At 38.5% G+C, this 20588-nt stretch overlaps 2 protein-coding genes across 2 annotated transcripts in view; one reads left to right on the plus strand and one right to left on the minus strand.

The window, feature by feature from the left end:
- Positions 1-20588, minus strand: part of kirrel3a (kirre like nephrin family adhesion molecule 3a) — a 304458-nt gene that overhangs the window by 8269 nt on the left and 275601 nt on the right. The gene's annotated exons all lie outside the window — the stretch shown is intronic.
- On the plus strand, positions 284-20298 carry barx2 (BARX homeobox 2). The gene is made up of 4 exons (XM_088939728.1): positions 284-705; positions 13331-13649; positions 17174-17258; positions 17741-20298. Exons 1-4 carry the CDS (start codon positions 519-521, stop codon positions 18020-18022), a joined length of 873 nt encoding a protein of 290 aa, XP_088795854.1. The 5' UTR covers positions 284-518; the 3' UTR covers positions 18023-20298.

Genomic DNA, 20588 nt, shown 5'->3' on the forward strand with positions numbered 1-20588 from the left:
TGCCTCTTATTGCTACAAATAATCATCATCATCATCCTCCACGCATTAAAGCACCAGCAGTTTTCCCGTTTCCGGCTTCTCCAGTGACAGCTCGTTTGGGCCTCCTGAAGCGAACTTCACTTTATTTGGTAGGAGAGCGCTCGGCCGGCGTCAGGCCGATTCCCCTAGCAACACGCGCACGAGCCAGGGCGAGAGCGAGGGAGGCTCTGTGATTGACAGCTGCAGTGTCCTGAGATGGAACTGGAGATGTATATCAGCGGATCGTTTATATAGCAGAGGCTCCGGGGCACTTGGTGCTCAGTTCATTAATAACTACTTGCGGTACGCTGAACACGTTGAGACACCAAGGAGCAAGCAGTGTCTCAGAAGAATACTACCAACACAGAAACGATTATTGGAAACCGATTTTAACGCACACATCTGATTTTTTCCGTACATGTTAATTTCAGATCTACTTGTTTAGTTTTATTCCACTAACATTCTGTGAGGAGAGCACCGGTCCTGTACAGCGGGCGAACATGCACTGCCAAGCCGAGTTAAGACTCTCGTCTCCCGGACAGCTCAAAGCAGCCAGGCGGCGCTACAAGACCTTCATGATTGACGAAATTCTCTCCAAAGAGACTTGCGATTACTTCGAAAAACTTTCCCTTTACTCCATGTGTCCCTCTCTCATTGTCAGACCCAAGCCTCTGCATTCGTGCACGGGTAAGTCGGACTTTTCTGTTTTAATAAATTGTCTTTTAATTAAGAGGCACCAAGAGACTCCAGGGCAGAGACCCGCTGGCGTGACACCGAATTTCTGTTTTGTCCCGTTCTCGTGGTTTTCCGCACTGGCACTGATAGCTCAGCAGCAGCTGCAGTGTTTGTTGCCTTAATGGCATTGCTGGTTGGCATTGTATTCTGAAAACGATACCATTCTCGAAGGACCTACTCGGGACATTATTATTTCTACCATGTGATAATAGATATATATAACTCTCATGTATTCAGTTAATTTTCAAATATCCATACTCCTACGTGGTCATGCATCGATTAAGATCTTTCAACTTAAGATGGACTTTTTAAAAAAAAACAACAAAGTAGTATTTGCTGCGGAAGTCCAAGATATGAATTGGTAACTGACAGTTAAAGAGGGGAAAAGGAGAGTACATGATGTGGTATTCACAGAGACGCCTGCTTTATACAGTAACTTCAACTATCGTCTTTACCGATGCATACAGTACAGTAGGCAGGTCTCGCCCACTTGTTGCAGAAAAGCGATGTAAGAAACATTATGTAATGCTGAGAAATATGTTTCCTTGTATTGTTTTTCTGTAAATATATATTAGTTATTAATTTCATAAAAATACACGGTTTTCAGATGTAAAGTTGTGCATTTGCAGTTTGTGCGCACCGTCGCTTGCGCAGAAATACAATGACTTTAGTGAAAGGACGTTTACACTTGTTAGCACCATGAACATCAGAACAACAAAAGAACATAAGAAAATTATTCCTAATAATAATAACCACCCGTAGTTAAAAAAATCCGAAGATAACAGGCGGACGAAACGATTAATGTCAACAAAATCAACAGAAATGAGCCTACTTGTGTATTAACGTTAAAAATAAGAGCAGCCAATAACTGCGACGGCACTGTATGCGTTTACTTTAGTTCTCAACACCACTGAAAACGAAGTTACCGAAATTTCTGTATTTGCCGAAACACAACTTTTAATGTGGCATCTTTACTGCCTGATGAAAATATAGAACAAATAGCCTAAAGCACAGGAAGGCAACCTGTCATAACTTACAGGATCTCGCTGTACATTTTCTAAATGATTCCAAATGATTGTTGATTGCTCAATGTTTCTCTTTCGTACATTCTAGTTAAACCTGTTACTCCTCAAGAAATGCCAATAGCGGTATCCGGAGAATACCAACCCTATTGATTTATCAGTAGCGCAAGTCATTTCAAACATTTCCAATACAATGTTACCATTCTGTAGAGCCACGATTGCTCGCACCATCCCTGGCGTGTCCGAAAAATACTGAGCGAGGCCTGTATGAACACCTTTTCGATATACACAAAATTGCTGAAAATCGTTCAGTTAAACGCAGTGTCTCTGATCACTGATTTTAAACGGCTTCAGAAGAAAACCACTGAGCGTCGCTTTCACTTTTGACAACTGATAAGATTTCGAAGTTGCGGTTAAATCCCGATAAAATAACTTACAAACACAGACATCACTTCTAGAGGGAAATGCAGAATTTCTAATTAACTAGAACATAGAGAATGAAGATACTTTGTAGTGCAATAACAACAACGATAATAATAATAATAATAATAATAATAATAATAATAATAATAGTGCCTTTTACCATACATCACCTCGAGACACTTTGCAGTAAAAACTGGTATAATGAAGAGTATAAAGCGAGTTTAAAAGCACAATTTTAATGTGCTTTACTGGCACCACTATTTAAGAGCTGATGCAGAATTTAGAGATCTTGTATTTCTGGCCAGCACTGAAACATACAGTATGTAATTACTGGTTTTGCCTATCAGTCTGTTTTTTGTGTACTTCCCAATATTATATGTTTCTTCACTCTTTAGGACTTAATTAGGACTGATTTTCACTCTGAATTTCACACTTGAGGTCATGTTAACGTTTCTTGAAATTCTACGGCTAGAGGTGTCAACACAGCATTGTACCTGGATGGAGAGGGAAAGGAAGGGTTAATGTTGTTAAAGCCCGTATTTCTGCTCTTTTGTGTACAATTTACTATACGGAGGCATGATGAATGAATAGGTCAATCTGCCCTGTTATTGTTGTTCAAATAATAATTTGTTAAATAATCTGAGATATAATTTGGACAGCCGTCTTTCGGAGGAGACGTTAAACCGAGGTCCTGACTCTTAGTGGTCATTCTCGATAAGAGTAGGGAGGTATCCCTGTGTCCGGGCCTAATCTCCCCCCTCGGCCTTTACTGTGGCCTTCAAGTTGTCCCCATGTATGATTGGCCTTCACTGGCCCTGCGATGGACTGGTGCCCTGTCCAGGGTGTACCCTGCCTTGCGCTCGTTGCTTGCCAGGTAGGCTCCAGCTTCCCGCGACACCATATGGTATAAAGCGGTTTGGCGAATGACATGACATGATATAATTTGGACAGAGATGCTAATGCAAATCAGCTGCAAATAAGATGTTTCAATGAAATAGCATGCATTTGTAATTTATTCAGCTATGCAGAACATGATTGTTATATTTTTTATGCATTTGCTCAGCTTTTATCCAGGGAGACGTGCAGTGTTTACTGTATTTTACGATGAGTGTATTTAGAAAAGACTACAATTGAAATAATCCAATATAACTGAATAAAGGTAAGCACAGTAACACAAGTGGAACACCAGTCTTGCACCCATAAAAAAAGGAAACTGTAAGTTCACATACAGTAGATAGTGTGGATCCTAAACAACGATGCAGGGACCCTACACATTCTCAGTGCTTACGTGCAAAATGAAACAGCTACCGTAGGATGTAGCCGCGTACTGAGAGGCTACAGGTGCTGGAAAAAATATAGCTTGTTTTCAAAACCACACCAGCCCAAATCTTCCAAACATGCTCTGTTTAACACATTGGCATACAGATAAAAAGTGTTCTGAACACATGAAGCAACACGACGTGCTACGAGAACATCGATAATTGAATGGCAGCAATTTACTTGACTTTCATTTGGATGGGCAAAACAAAGTAACAAAAACCAAGTAAAAGAACTATAACTGGGAAAGGGGAGCACATACGTATTTTTTGTATCAGAAAAAAATTACAATTGTACTGAATATATTCTCTTGACTCTTAGGTCATGTTTTACTTTATTGATGAGGCTGACGTGAAACCAGCACTGCTCCTGTTAACGCCACTCCTGTTAGAAACAAAATGTCCCCACTTTAACATTGGTTAAGTCAAGATTAACTTAATTGCCTTTTGGGATGAAGGCTCTGGCAAATGCCACAAGGTTGTAATTTTTCTCTGTAATGCTGAGAATCTTACATACAGTACATTCATTAGCGTTCCTTATAATGAAGGGCATTGCATATTTTTACAGATTAAAAAAATGTTTCAATGAAAGAAATTAATTCCCCCAAGGAAATCACCAGGCAATACAGTATGTGGGCAGTGCTGACTGGCGTGAGGAAGATTAGCTCGTCCTGGCCTGAACTGTCCCTTGGTCTCCAGCTTGTTTTGACAGAGCTGAGAAATGGTTCCTGAATTTTACGGTGATGCCAGAAAGTAACACTCTTTCTGCTGCTTTAATATCACCACGTTTTCTGTTTTTCCCCTCATAGTTCCTCTATTGCTTCCTGGGACGGCTACAAAAATTCATACACAACACGCGGCAAGCTTTACGGTATATAAAAATACTGTTGTAATGATAATACAGTAGTTAGCTATTTAAGCCTTTAATTCAATGTGTCGGTTTCAGGTGACAGTTTAACCCCAAGAGCTAAAAAGTGTGGCTCAGCAAGGGGGAATAGGGCATCAATTAACATGGAATTGTTTGTGTCCTTAAAATAAAAGGAGGAACTTTGTTGTAAAAATAGTTCAATTATCTCATTTGGAACCATTTATTTTTAGCAAATAGTCCTCATATCCTAAATATAACCTCCAAACACTTTTGTCCCCCCCCCCAGACTCATTCCGTAGATGTCAGAAAACAATGCTAATGACAGGAAAACAAAAACACAAATGATATTAAATCTGAGTGACTCCACTCTGCCCCCCTCCCCCCAACAGAAAACAAACAGAAAAAACCATTTCTGTGATTTGGTTTCAAAAGAAATTTAATTAACCCTTTTTTTGCTTAAAAGGGGATGAAGAAAGATGAAATGTAATTCATGAATTCATTTTTTCCGCTTTCATTGACAAATCTAAAGTAGACAACAAAGTGAATAATAAAACTTTGTGTCTCATTGTCGCAGTGTATTTTTCAACTAAAGCACCTGACAGTGTGGCACACAAACACACACGAGTGCGTAGATGAATCTCACTTCCTGGCAGTTCTGGACAGAGAGGCCCGCCCTCTCCTCCTTCACATCTGCACTGAGAGCACAGCGCTGCTCTGTGGGTCTGCCCCAGCCGTCTTCCCCTGTGCCGAGGGCATGGAACCGCAATTGTCATATAGCTGGTCTAATCAACTGTACTGTACTCTAACATTACTGGAGCAAGATCCAGCTAAAATAATAAAATACAGGGTTAGTCAAAATGCTGTCGACAACATTGACAGTTATTACAAATTAATTACATGGGTTACTGTGACAAAAAAGGTTTCAAACGAAGGCATACATTTCAAAGTTTCTAACAGTTACCTTACAATCCTTCACCATCCGTGGAGAAGAAAACAAAACTTTAGTAAAATAATTGGCATTTATACTTGTCGACAATGTTTTGACTAACCTGGTATTATTAATAGATGGACTAAACTCAAACGGAATATTTTAAAGGCATTTTGGTATAACTAATGCACCAGTTTTCAGTTATTTTAAAAATTGTGTATTTTAAACCTAATTACTAAGCATTACTCTAGTTGCACATACACCGTGTCACGTTATTACCTGATTCTACAAAGTGCTTACCCATTAAAGCCACTTTATAAAATTAGGAACAACTCGTTCAAACATTCAAAATGTTGTTTGCAGTAACAAAACAAAACACTATAAAATATCTGGATACAAAAGAATAATTTTATTCACATAAACTGAACTATTCATATGCAAGTTTAAGTACATATAGTAGTACTTAAAACACACTCATATAAATAGTTACTTTTTAAATTCTGAAACTATCGTTAACTGCCAATTTAAAGGACATACAGTATAAGTACAACAGAAGGTCATGGGAACAAGCAGCAAACCTAAGGGAGAAAGAACTTTATTATAATCCACCAGACTAATGTCTTTATCTTATAGTTTTAAATTATACCTAAAACTACAGTAGATTCCTAGATACATATTCTCAACTGTTAACCCTTTGTTATAGAGTGAATAGCTTACATGAGAGCTTGCATGGTTCACACTATAATTACAAATAAAATGTGTAAATCTGTTTACTGTACTTTCCTAGGTTTTGAGAGATACATTTTGTACTGAACATTTTAAAAAGGCATTTTTAATTCAACCATCTAGAAACAATCAGAAAGGGTTTAAATAATGCATGTTTATTACAGCCTTACTAAAACCTGTTTGAGATCCTATCTCTGAAATGGCATCCTGACTGATATTAATTTTAGAATTAACATTTCAAGGAAAAGGAGCCTCACGTTTCCAAAGGAAAATGGTTTATAAAATATTAACTTAAAGAAGACCAAGTTCTGAGTTACTTATTTTATGGAAGGTGTCACAGTCTGGTGTTAAACAGTATTTTTCTATTATCATTACTGCTACTATTACTATTATCAGTGTTACTACAATTGTTTTTGTACTTTGAAGTCATTGTGGTAGTAAAAGCACTTGATGTAAAGTAATGAAGCTTTCAATATTTGCATATAAAATATTCCACACATTATTGCTATTCATTTTACATTTTCTATTGATCACAAACTTTTGTCATTTTAAAATTTTGAAACGGAAATATTTTCACACTGACATTAATTGTTCTTGATTAGAGGTAAACATTTCTATGCCTTTATGAAACATGTAACAAGCTGTCAGAGAAAGGGAAAAGATTAAACATGGGAAAATGTCTGAAATGTTTCTACACTGTTAGGTGTACAACCACAGCAATTTGCAGCAAAACTAACATGAATGACGGGAAGATTCATCGTTTGTAAAGGGAGTAGAACTGAGAGTAATCTAACAGCAGTGCGACTGGTACTTTACCTTTGATCACAGAGAGGCGTGCTGGGAGATAAAAATACATTTACCAATACTCTGGTATCATTGCTTCAGGCCTCACTGTGTGCTTGAGGGCACTGTAAGAGTTTTTGGCAGCCCTGCACAATGCGGATAGAGTAACATTTCAAGATTCTGGACACAGTGTCCACCATTTCTTTGAAGCCGGGGAGAGGGTGTGAGACACTGTATATTCATAAACTTTGGTGGCTTGTATTCCCAGTTTAGACTCTGGCAGGCTCAGGGGACCTCCCTTTCTAAAGGCCATGAGCCCTAACTCCACTTCTTGTGTTCAGAGAAGCATGTGCAGTCTCAGGCTCAGGAGAGGTGTAGTGCGCACAGCCTCCAGCAGGTGTCACTGCCAGACAGTGCTGTTAAGAAGTGAGCTGCAGAAAGGGGGATTGCATCCTTGCAGTACAGGTAATGTGGGGATCCATTAAGAAATGGGCAAAACCCAAAAACGTTTTTGCAAAAGGCAAAAGGTTAAACAGAATATAATAGCTCCTTCCTCGGTCAACTCAATCGTCTTCGTTCCCACTTACTGTATGTCAGCCTCTGTCACCACTTCATGCACTTTCCCTCTTCTCTGTTAATTCCTTCGTCCTCAGTCACATCCTCACAATGTAATGCTTAAAACTTGCTCATTTCATTTAGGGGATTTTAATCCATGTCATATGCAGAAAAAAAAAATATTCGAAACTAGGCCATTATTTTGCCTTGTTTCACATCACTGCAAGATTCTGGCTCATTTTGTATAATTAAATAACTCAGAATTGTTGCATATTATTACAAAAATAAACTGAAGTATTTGGCAAAACCACACAGAACTCAAGGCCTTAGGATTTTACTGGGCAAGACAGAATGTTTTTTTAAGTGAGCTTATGAGCTTGTTATTAGAGTTAACTGCTATCATGGTCCCAGCTAGTTAAGGAGAAGATTAATCTACATGGTGTAACTAACCAGATGTAATTATTTTAAGTTGTTTTATATTTCGGTGCATAAAAAAATCTCCATTTCCAGAACATACATTTGTAGCTTCACATAATGCCAGTTAATAAGCAAAGTACCACAAAACAGAAGCAAAAAAAAAAACAAGTTACAATTCAGTCCTGGTTTCTTCTGAAAGTCACTTACTGATTTAAAGTGATAATGGGAAAAACTACGACCCCAGTGGATCAGCACAAGGCAGGAGATAAATGAATGGTGGAACACAGGAAGATAATATTTCATTTGGCAAGTCATCCGTCATCAAAACCCAGGGCAAAGCTTTTAGTGGCATTTCTGGAAAAAGGTAGGGAGATAACATCAGCACTGGAGTGATCTGACATGACAGCGCGATGAAAAATGTGCAAATAGGAAAGTGAGGCTGCTGAGCAGAGGCCGATTCAATGGATTTCATTGCTACAGGGGAGGGCTCAGGGGGGAAAGCGCAGATACCTGTCCCTCTCGCAGAACCTGCAGTATAATCCTTTACCAGGAGAAGGGCTGACACCAACAGCAGCGAAACACAGCCAGTCCCCGACACTAAATCAGATCAGAGACAGGCCTCTCTTTCCAAAGTTAGAGGCTATTACATATATATCATGCTGAAAGGGTAATCACTTTCATCATAGCAATAGAATTATGGTGTTTACCCATACCTTGCTTTACAGAAAGTAATAACCTTATAGTAAAAATAATATTAGGATATTTTATGTATTTTTATTATGGATATTTTTATGTACTGTAGTTTAGGCTAAAATATTTATGATACGAATATCTAAATAAACAAAGCAGGCAAATGATACTAAAATTACACACCTTTAGCTTGTGCTTTATGTAAACGTGCTGCTTTTCACCTTTACAAACTGCTTAACCACACACTGATGTAGCCTGACAATATGGGATCCTTCAACAGCATTCACTGAATACTACCACCACCCAGATGAGCAAACCAAAAAAAAAACACTTCTGTCATTTGTAAGCTTTTCTTTTGTTCACATGTAATAGTGACCATGGACGTGGTCCAGAAATAGTGCACTGTCTTTACATCTGATTTATCAATACATTTCTATGCTTTATAACATGGTCATTCTGGAAGAACAGTTCTGGATATAAAAGCCAGGCTTCCTCAATGATTCCACAATCAGGATCCTCAGGGACAGGCTGACACTTTGCAGATTTCCTCTTACTCTCTAGTGATGTACCAAAGAGCCTGCAGTCACAGTGGCTGGGGATAAGAACAGGATATACAGGTCTAGTGTGAGGCCTGATATATCTCATTTATAGTATATTGGTAGTGTCAGTGTATTTTCATTAATTCATTAAAAAAACAAATACATATTTAAAGCTTTAGTTTTCTGCAGTACTGGCTACACAGGAAGGAAGTTGATACTGTAACATGCCACTTCATTTTTGGGTCATGTTACATGTTTGTCTGAAAATTACTGTGCATCCTAGTCTTAGGTATAACGCAAGTATCCTGGTAAGGATATTTGCACAGCACCATGTTTAAGGACTCAATACATTATCCTTAACTGTTTCTCTTCACAAATGGTAAAAAGAAAACCTGTGAACACTATTAGAGTTCTGGAACATCTTGAAAACAGAGCCTAATAAACTTGCTCTTAGAATTTGACCCCTAATCATGTGCCAAACAGCATGCATTGCTTTAAAATCCCCCAGTGACACCCAACTGACAGACTGCCTGGCTCTTCACAACTGCTGTTTGACACTTGCTGACAGGCAACAATGTCTTTTCAATATGACACAAACACCTGATTTATGAACTTCAGAAGCAAGTGATGGAGTCGACATGTAAAAACAGAGTTTTTACAGTGCTGGAAAATCAGGGGAGGTGCAAAGAATTCTGTAAAGCACACTGGGATGGGTTTCAGCTAATGTGATACACACAAAAAAAAGCTGACTGATGTTCATACTGAGCTGCAGTAAAACTGTATTTGTTTGGCAGGGAAATTAAAATAGCATAAAAAAACTGATGATATATTAGAAGGAACATTTTTTATCAAGTTTGTTACCCTTTGAAATAATTACTAATTTGATCAACTACATTTAAGACCATTTGGATAAAAACATAACATTTTATTAGATGTGACAGTCAAGATTTTAGTGCACGATGATCTTAGTATCACAGTTACTGACTAGTTTTATCTTTCAAAATTCAATGAATAATTTAATTTATATTTTTCATGTGCATGATGCAAACGTCCATGTGTATGTCTCATAGCTTTCTACAACATAGATTTTAATATGTGGGGAAAAATAACTCACCTTCTGTTACAACTGTGTTTTATCCATAGCTAATGGTTATTGTTTTCTTGGAAGGAACCTTAACCAAACTTCCTGCTTTGTAAGGAAAATTAATTAAAAGCAATGGAATTACACTGATCAAGGCAGGCTGCCGGCGCTCAGATTCCTTCTGACTTACATCGCGTTGTGCACAGTGAGAAAGAGATGTATGTTGAGACTTGTAGCTCCTAATGATTCTCCGAGGTGGAATATTGGATGATGAGATAACCAATGCCAATGATGTCATGCTCCAGACAACCACAGTGCTGTCGCTGGGAGCGAGAGAGCAGGGAGGGTACAGGCTACAGCACACACTGAGTCATCTGCACGTTTACCCCTGGGCTCCTTACACATGGTGAATTATGAGATTACAGCAACTGATTACCTTCCATAAATAATTTATTAATCTCTCATCACCTAAAGTACCAGACTGCTGTTTGTGTTTTCTTTCAAAGAAAGGAAGATTTATTTATAGTGAGGAAGACATATTTTAAAAGCGATTAGAATAAAACGTAATAAATAATAATTGTTTGTCATTCCTATAGCGGTTTTCTTCCCAAAGGATCCTAAACACTTACAGAGCGGACTGTTCATCCAGCACCTATCTGGGTGAAGCACGGCAGTTATCACGTAGGCCCAGAAGGCCCACTACAGAGGGGTTCAAGTACAGGAGTAAAAAAATCATTTTACCAGCTGAATTAAGTAGGGGTTTTAAGTAGTCCAGATTGTGCGAGGCCACAGTGAAATTTAGCCATGACACCAGAGCTAACTGCCCTGCTCTTAGGAATAATGCCATAATGTTTTTAATGACCAACCAGTCAAAACCTCGGTTTCATGTCTCATGCAAAGGACAGTACCTCCTACAGCATACCTTCTCATTCGGTATTCAATTTTGGGCCTTGTGCTACCTACAGGTCCACTAACACCAACAATAGCAGCAATCTGATTTTCCTTCAAGATCTCCCATCTGTGTACTGATCAGGGCCAAGCTTGCTTAGCTTCTGAGGTTTGACAAAATCAGGCTACAAGGTGGTAACGCATTGTCATGACAGTGACATACACATTTACAACAAATGTGACAAAAGCATATACCACAAATACGCTTCTTTCAAAGTTAATGCACTTTAGGAAGCATGTTTTACAAACTATATATTGTTTAACATAGGTATAATATCTGAGTATTAGAAATATGTCACTCAATTACTTATATTCGCAGAATGTAATGGAAAAAAAAACTACACTAGTAGTTTTCAAATTATGCAAGCACGAATTAAACATACCACGCCACATTATATCATACAACACATTAAAATAATTACTGGACATAAAGAGAAAATATTTCACAATTCTAACTGCCCCATGGGTGTCCTAAGAGACAGATTTCTGTTTTTGAGTTAATTGACGTCCTTCTGTACCATCAATGGGAATTGCAAGTTAAGATACCATACTGTAGATAGTTGACAGAAGTTAGATAGAAGTTATTCGTAATGATGAGACTTTTGTTTTCCATTTTAAAGAACGTTCCAGCCTATGAATTAAAATGTGCTGGTTATTCAAGTGCACACTTAATTTCATTACAAGACGGTTTCTCTCCATTGAGGCAGGTTTGCCTTTGATATATTTCCATCCTATAGTCGTGTAACTGGCAGGGACTGGGAGTATTCGTCCATCACCCTCTGGGGTTGCAATGTTTAAAACATGTCTGTTACTTGGATGTTTTTCTTGGAAGTGGCAGCACCCAACCAACCTACCAGCACAAATGAAGAACAACAGACCATGCTGCTTTCATCTGTAGTTATGCTTGAAACAGTAAATGACACATCAAGGCGTAAAGGCAAAACTGCCTTGAACATCTGTCTTGGACACAGAATTGACTGATCAAAAGTTGTACCTTGTATCATACAGCAGTGGGTTGGCATGCCTGTCTGTGCACTTTTCTGCTCACTGTAGTGTAGAAAAACTAAGTACATATATGTCATTTTTAATTACACATGAAGGCCACTCTGCCCATCACCGAGACTTAATTTACACCAAGGGAATCGTTCTTGGCCTCTTCAAATACCTCCCTGAGACAACTGCAGCTTTTTATTGACTATGGCGTCTCACTGCCGTCTGCGAAAACTTTAAAAACAAGAAAAACATATATTTTTTAAACCCTACCAGTCAGATTTATAGTCTTTACTATGAGCACTTCAGATCTAAGTACACAGATGAGTCATATATCTACAAGCATGGAAAAAAAAAACATTTAACTGACTTCACAAAGTAAGACATGCTGCGAGTAACTCCCTTAACACCTGGATTCTACCTGCCTGTATTTACATGGAAAATAATGAAAAACTATTGCCCCAACATATCACTTGGTCCACAAAAGTTGTCCAAAACAACTTTTCCAATACTTGTGCGTTAAAAAGAAAAAATGATTAAAGTAAGAAGCTAGATTTTAAATTCTAACTTTGAGCCAAACGTAAAGATTGAAGGTGGCTGAATCAGAATTGGCATTTTGTATAAACCATAAAAGACACATATGAGGTAAACAAGAATCAAAATCACACCAAGGAATTCTCAAATGGCCTCATTTTCAATAGAGAAACACTATGCAATAAACATCAATTTAAGTAGCATTTTACTTGATTGTTTTTTTTTCTATCTTACATCTGAGCTCAAGTTCATAATTCCTTTCCTAATAATACATGCCTAAAATACATCATTATAATGTCATTTCACAAGAGTATAATGAAACAGAATTTTATCAACATGGTGAAATTTGTTTATTAATTATAAACACAGTCGAAATTGAAGCACATTGATTCATTTATATACAAGTCTTAGCGAAATCAGCTAAACTCTGAACTTTTCTCAAAGGTGCTGTGCTGCTCTCTGTGCTTAGCACACAATTTACATAGTAAGAAAGCAAACTGGCAATAATGAGTTACTGGTTTACAAAAGTGAACTATGCTCAGTGGAATGGAAGTGTTGATTTTTACATAACATAACATGGTACAGTGTTGCTGCTGTTTTGTTTGTGTGCTTAGTCCATGGGAGTAGTTCCAAAACATTAAGCACCAGATCAACATTCACGCAGTCCTGCATGTTGTTGAACAGCACCCATGTGCTTCATGTGATGGCTTGTGCAGACAACAGTGAATGTACAGCTGGCCTTGTTTTGTGCTTACAGGCTCCTCATCTCTCCGTGCCTACCCCCTGCTCTCCGTCATCACACGCCAGCCCCCCAGCCTCCCCCACCTGCCCCAGCCCTCTCCCCAGACCAGGGTCCCGCTGCCCCTGCTCTCTCCATCGCCGAACAGCCTCTCCGGCTCCCGCTCCGAGCCCCCCACCAGTGAGACCCCCGTGAGCATCAGCAGCGAGTCTGAGACGGAGCAGAGCGCCCCCCGGCTGAAGAAGCCACGTCGCAGCCGCACTATCTTCACCGAGCTACAGCTCATGGGGCTGGAGAAGAAATTCCAGAGGCAGAAGTACTTGTCCACTCCAGACAGGTAAGTGAGCGGTGCCACTTTTTATTCGAGGTACAGAATAGCACCTGGACAATAACAGAAGAAACGTGTGTGAGTGTGGGGTCTCTTGATCAGCCAATCAGACCTGCAACTATAGCTGCCCGAGGTGGACAGCCTGGTGCCTCTAGAGAGAAATTTAGAGAATGTGTGTCCAGCCTTCATCTCTATTCCCTACCATGCAAGTGTAACTGTAGTCTTGGTGAGCTAGATTGATTAAGAATTGGGAACTCTGAATTGTGAGGGTGGGTAAAGAAAAACACTGTTAGGAAGGTTTTCTCAGCACAGCTTGCCTTCAACACTTAGATGTTTTCCAGTCTGTTCCTGAAAACATTCCTTAACTTTACTGCAGTGAAAAAATACTGAAAATCAAATTCTTGGTACTTTTTTTTCTGAAAAGACTTAAAACTTTCATAAAAAGCCCCTGCACCATTGAGATCTCACTCATGAATAAGCTGATTTTCATACTTTTTTATTTAGACTTATTATTAACTGTCAAGGATTATTGAGTCTTACACAGAACAGCCTGGGAAAATGAGACATAAACAAAATGTTTCATCAGTGTCGCTTTTTTCTTTTCATTTCTTATAAGATCACACAGTCTTGATTCAGTGCTTGGAGTTCATAGCTACTTTATTAATGTAGTTATGATCTCATTTTAAAGTCATACTTACATTGTAGTTAGAGTGATTAATGCTTTTCTTAGATTTAATGTGTGGTTCACTATAACCATTTACTGGAAACATTTCAAGCAATCACACTCTTCTGAGACAAAGTTTAATTAAAATCCCTCTTGGGTTTTGAAAGCAAGAATATTTTTTTTCAACCTACCCTACAGTTAAAAACAGGAGGGAAAAATATACGAATTATGAGTTACATTGCCTGCCATGATCTTACAAAATGGAAAATAAAATGTATTGAATTCATGACCATGTCATATTTTTCACTTGCCTTTGAGCACATGTGGAGTTGTGAATGCATACCAAATGTACCTCAATATTTACACTAAGATACGTTTAATTTACTTATTTAAATTTGGTCAATAAACAAAATAAAAAATTTCTGGGGAAACTCAAATGGATTTTCTCAACAACAAAGCTAGTATCTGATAACTGGCCATACTGTGTGTGTGCATGTGTATGAGTGTATGTGCACAGGTGAGTGTGAACGTGTATGATGTGTATGCACTGTACGTTCAAATTAATGTGTGCATGGTTGATATGTGTGTGTGTACAGTATGTGCACGTTTAAGTGAATGTTAAGTCTGTGTGTGCCCTGCAAGGGTGTATGTGATGTGTGTGAGAGATCACATGCACTTAAAATGCTCATGTGCTTGATGTCAAAAGGTGGCTCTGGGGGTACAGTGATGAGCATGGTTTATTGTCGGGGCTCAGTCACAGGGCTGTGGTTATTCCAGTATCATCACTGCAATATTAGAGAGTCAGGGGAGGGTAGTCTCACTTTGGAAAACTGAAACACAACAGTTTCGATAAAGACTGTGAAGAGCAGTGTTTGTGTCAAGTTTCCACCTGCCTTGTAAGCTTTGGGAGTCCTTGTCTGAGGTGAATTTTGACTCGGAAAATGGGAATGTATTTGTTGACCCGGTTTTCATGGCAACGAGGTGCAGGTGTATGTTACTCCCGGAAAATTTCACACAGTCCCAGTATGACAAAGCACACCTCTCTGTCTCAGCCTCGCTCCACTCCTTGTTTGTTTGGGCTTCGGCAAGCCAATCAAGGTATGCTTCTCAAGTGAGATAATGGCGTGGGCAACACAATGGGTGAGATTGTGACAATAAGCTCGGGGACACAAAGCCAGATATCATGTCCAAATCAGACTCTGGTATAATGAGATTATTACATTTTGAACTTGTGGAAAATATTCATTGCAAAAGTCTGAATGTTGATGTCCAGCATCAATTACAAAAGCACCCCTTTTTATTTCAGATCATGTATATTATTTTAAAGAACACAAGTATTCTCAGGAAGAAAATGCCATCGAACAGTTTGAAGCTCTGATTCACTATTATGACAACAGTGAATTAAAATAACAATAATAATCTTTCAAATGTAACAATGAAATTATTATTCAATACCACCGTCATCCAAGTATTCACAGTACGTGCACTACACAATAGACTGCATGGAATGAAACCATTAAACCTGACAAAATGCTTCAAGTGAGGTCAGCTGGAATAATTTATCTTTTCTGTTGCTCATGTGGCCAGCAGTGTTTCCCTACAGAGAAAATTAATGATGATAATTGGCTGTAAGGCAGTGCAATCTTGCCCATTTGTTACTATTAAGTACTAAAGTAAGTGCTTGCTTCCACATTTCATGTACTTTTGTCATCTCTTCAGAGTTCACAGTGAACACAGAAATAGGATTGATAACAGACATTTGGAGTGCTAGAGCTTTTAATTTTAACCTGGTAGTTTCTAACCCAGTGCATACCTTTTGCAATGATCTATATTAAGTGCTTTAAGGGTCATCCAACATTACTATGTTATACTGCCCACAGCAGCAATCGCTACCTCTCCAGGGGATTTCATTAAAGGAGATAAACTCTCAGGGCAGAAGATTTTGATTGACTGACTGAAACAGAAAAGGAGGGACTGGTGAAGGTCGAGTGGTAATCTCCTCATTTCCTTAAGATATTTCACTGCAGTTAAAATAAAAGAAAGGTCACAGTACTCTAGGGCAAAGGTGGAAAATCCTTTAATTAGAATGCTAAAAAAACACAAAAGAGTGCTGAATTAAGCTATTATAAATAAATAAAAGAAAGCCTTCGATTATTTTTTATGCCCTTTCTTGTCCTCGTTCAGTCCTCCAATCTCAGCTACGCTCTCTGTTCCTGGGAACTGGGCATAACTGCAGGGTATTGTTTTCCTGGCAAACTGATATTTTAATTAGTCATGGATGCGTGCATGTGTTCTGGAAGTGTTCTGGGCTCCATCGAATGTCTAGCGATGGGAGCTTTGATTTACTTATTTTATTATCTGCAGATGTGAAGGCAAGGACTCCCCTGGGTCAGTGTTTGTCTGTTCATTCCTCTGCCAATAAAAAGCCAAAATTCAAATTTACAACCTGCGCAAATGTGATCACAGGATCTGACATCCTCCCTGTTCTCAATAGATATGACATTCCGACTACACAAAGGCATACTCATGCAGACTGCTTTGTATACTACAGTTACTTTGACAGCTCTCAAGATAAGAATCAGGTCTCTGTTTGAATAAAACAAGAACAGACTTATTTAAATGAATTATAAAATCATTTTTCATGTTATTTTATCCATATTCTTGTCCTTTTTTTATGTTTTATTATTTTGTTGAGTGGTCTGAGCCAATGTACAGTAGCATGCCAGCACTTGTACTAGCAGGGTAATTCTAAGGACTAGCCTGGGAAATAGTAGCAGAGAAATAGATAAAAGATGAGCTGCTGATGTGGAGGTAGCACAAGAAACACAAGATTATAAAAAGTGTGATCAGTTCATTTGTTTCCCACCAGGCTGGACTTGGCTCAGTCCCTGGGGCTGACGCAACTGCAGGTCAAGACCTGGTACCAGAACCGCCGCATGAAGTGGAAGAAGATGGTAAGGCTGTTATGCCACGGTGGCCCAGAAGACAAAGGGAAGGGGGCCATCAATACCACAGACACAGGGGAACATGCATGTCGACTTTCTACTGCGTCATTGTCACAGAGCAAAATGAAAACATGAAAACAAAATTGAGAAGTTAGTGTTATTTTTGCTGCAAAAAGTTTTTATGTCCTGAAGTGATATACATGCTGAGAAACAGTGTCCTCTGTTTTACAAAAACTGAACAAATCTATACAGTAGTTACCATACCAGAAAGTGAACAAAACAGACATGTACAAAAATGCTTGTATAAAAGTGAACATCATTCATTTTAATAATTCCCTGATTCTCAGCTATTATCTTTACTGCAGAAGAGTGAGTCTAATATTATCTTCACGTATGCCACAACAATAAAGAGCCTATTTTACAAGTGCTGTCTAGATTTATTTTATTTTGACAAATTCTAATCCACCTCAACCCCATCATTATCCTTCAAGGTGCTCAAAGGAGGTCAGGAAGCTCCCACGAAACCTAAAGGCCGCCCTAAGAAGAACTCCATCCCCACGACGGAGGAGATCGAGGCCGAGGAGCGACTGGCACGGCTGGCAGAGGAAGAGCAGGCGATGAAGGCAGCATCGGGCCAAACGGAGGTGCCAGCTCCCCAGCTGCAGGATCGCAGCGCATCTGCTGCCGAAACCAGCAGCCTCACAGAGCCGGAGCCCTCGACGCAGGAACAGGCTCCTCTGCAGCAGCAGTTAGAGAAGCCATCCTCAAGCTAAAACAGCCAACCCCCAATTCTGAGGAAAGACTCTAAATCACACAAGCGCTTAGTGTCCCAGAAAAACTGCGGCACAACGAACATTGTGACTTGACTACTGCTCCTCATGCCTCTGTGCTCACTAAGGTTTGATAAAGGCCAAACTGGAAAGTACAGCAATGACTGGGGGAAGCGACTGCAGCAGAGCACTTCTGAGAATCTTCAAGCTGTTGTAATTAATGTCTCCCCGCACCTTATGGAAACAGAACTCTGTTTCAGTTTTTTACATATGACAAATCTCTGCTGACATCAAGTCTACAGAATGCCCACGAGGTGCTGTATATTTTGCCTCTGCCAGCAGAGCCCTGTGGGTAATTCCATTGAGTTCCGCCTCAGAGATCAGTGTTTTATTGTGCATAAAATACTACTGCTACTCCCTAATCTTCAGACAAACTATTTTTACTGGGAAAGGCCAATTCCCAGATCAGGTTTGTCTGGCCTGCAAAGGCTAAACTGTTGGCGTTAGTATATTTTCTTCACATTAAAAAATACAACGTTATTAAAGATGTATTTATTCAGATGAAAAGAAAAATTTAACTGATAACAATAACGAGCAAAGAATAACTTTCCTGTACAGTGAATAATGCAAAGTATTATATTCAATATGGGAAGATCTACAATATTTGAAAGTGTTTTAATGGTTTATATGTACCTAGATATGCCTCTGGCTACAGGCTAGACTGGAATGATGGGTTTTGAGATCTTCTACGTAGATAAAACAATGTCAAGAGAACAGAAATTAACATTGTACTTTAAAACGTGCCTTTGTTCAAAATTCAAACCCAAAGTGACAATAGCGATATGTTCGTCTTGTTAAGGTATTGGTTTTAAGATTATATTTCTTTTGGTAAAGATGATTTGTAGTCTCCAAGAACAAAAGTTAGGTTCTTCCACTTAGAATTTGATTCCACAAAGATCTGTCTAGTTTGTTCAAGAATCTTATTGTTAGTGGGACATATTCATTGGAAATCAGCGACTTAGATGTACACATGTACACTGTTTACCGTGCAGAAATTATCACGGTGTTTGAATCAAATGTGTCTTTCATACCTTCCCGTTTGTAAGAGCTGCAAAGGAACAAACGTGGCTTATTTTCATGCTGGAAAGAAGTTTTGGTGTCAGGTCAGGTAAGACACCTGAAGAAGGCTCAACAGCAGAAACGTTTTTTTCTTTCTAGCTTGTTCATTATCATATGTTCACACTGTACTTCAGCCAAGGTTTCACAATGCTTTCTGTAGTTTCTTAAGGTTTTAAATGCCTTCAGTTTACTACACTGAATATCATGATATGCCCCAGAGTGATGTTTCTAAGGAAAACTTACTGTAATACAGGATGGTGAAAAAAAAAATGAAATTACCAGGAGTGTAAAACCCTGGTATTCAAAGGCCAGATACTCAAACCTGTCTACAAGTTTTCACTGCAACTTAATGGCCTAAAGCAGTTCATCACTGACTTACCCGAACCATCACCTGATCCTCCAACCCACAGTAAAACTGAACCACCTCTGAAAGACATGTCTTTTAAGCATACATTTTCCAACATTTAGACCTGTACCATGCACGGGACAAGCATAAACAAATATCATAAATGTAATAAAGTGTATGGTAAAGTAATTGTGTAAGATAAGTTAGGAAAAACAAACATTAAAATGTTATGCCAGTTACCTGAAATATCTAATTTTGATACTTAACAAGAGGCTGTTATGGTAAATCTTTTTGTGATTGTTTTCAAAACTGTTTTAACAATGAACGCATAAGGGTTTTATTGCCTCAGTTAAGGCTTCTTAAGCTGTCAGAAGCTCAGAAACAAAAAAAAATGCTCCCAGCCAGCCATCAAGCTATGGAAACTGCCAAACTTCTGAAGGTTAAAAAATGATTTCACCCCTAAGGCTGTGGCACTAGCGTTTCAGCCAGAGCTGACTGACAACCTACTAACTCCCAAACATGAAAGTGACCCGAACTGCAGGTCAGCAGCTTTTCCCATTTGGAATATGTTTTCATTTGCAATTTTTGTTTTTTTTGTAAAGAACAGAAAAAGTCTATTTTTGTCTCATATAAAAACGTATAATATTTTTCTGATGTAAATAATAAGCTCGTTGGGAAAGCTAATGACTTATTTTAGAAAGACAAAAATGTTTGCTGAGAATGTGTTAATGTGTTCTTCATGGTATCACTGTAATTTCTACTGTATATGTGTAACTGAGTATTTAAAACCATTTAATAAAAACACATAAATGTTTTCACTTTATCCTATTTAAAACATTTATAAAATAACAAATATATCACATTTGCCAAATATTTGATTATTTCTGATTATATAGCTTTTATATTAATATGGGACTCAGACACTGCAGTATAACAGGTGTTAAACTATAAATAGTTTTTATGAGTTATCATCCACATATTTATAAAGTTTGAACAGAATTAAAGGAACAAGCAATCAAGTGCTCTCTCTAGTTTTCAATTTAAAAAGTTAAGAAGTAATATTTTTCTTATCATTTCTATTAATTACTCATATTCTCTTTTAAG

The sequence above is a fragment of the Atractosteus spatula genome, chromosome 22 (genome assembly GCF_055471065.1).
Source record: "Atractosteus spatula isolate fAtrSpa1 chromosome 22, fAtrSpa1.hap1, whole genome shotgun sequence".
In the NCBI taxonomy this organism is placed as follows: Eukaryota; Metazoa; Chordata; class Actinopteri; order Semionotiformes; family Lepisosteidae; genus Atractosteus; species Atractosteus spatula.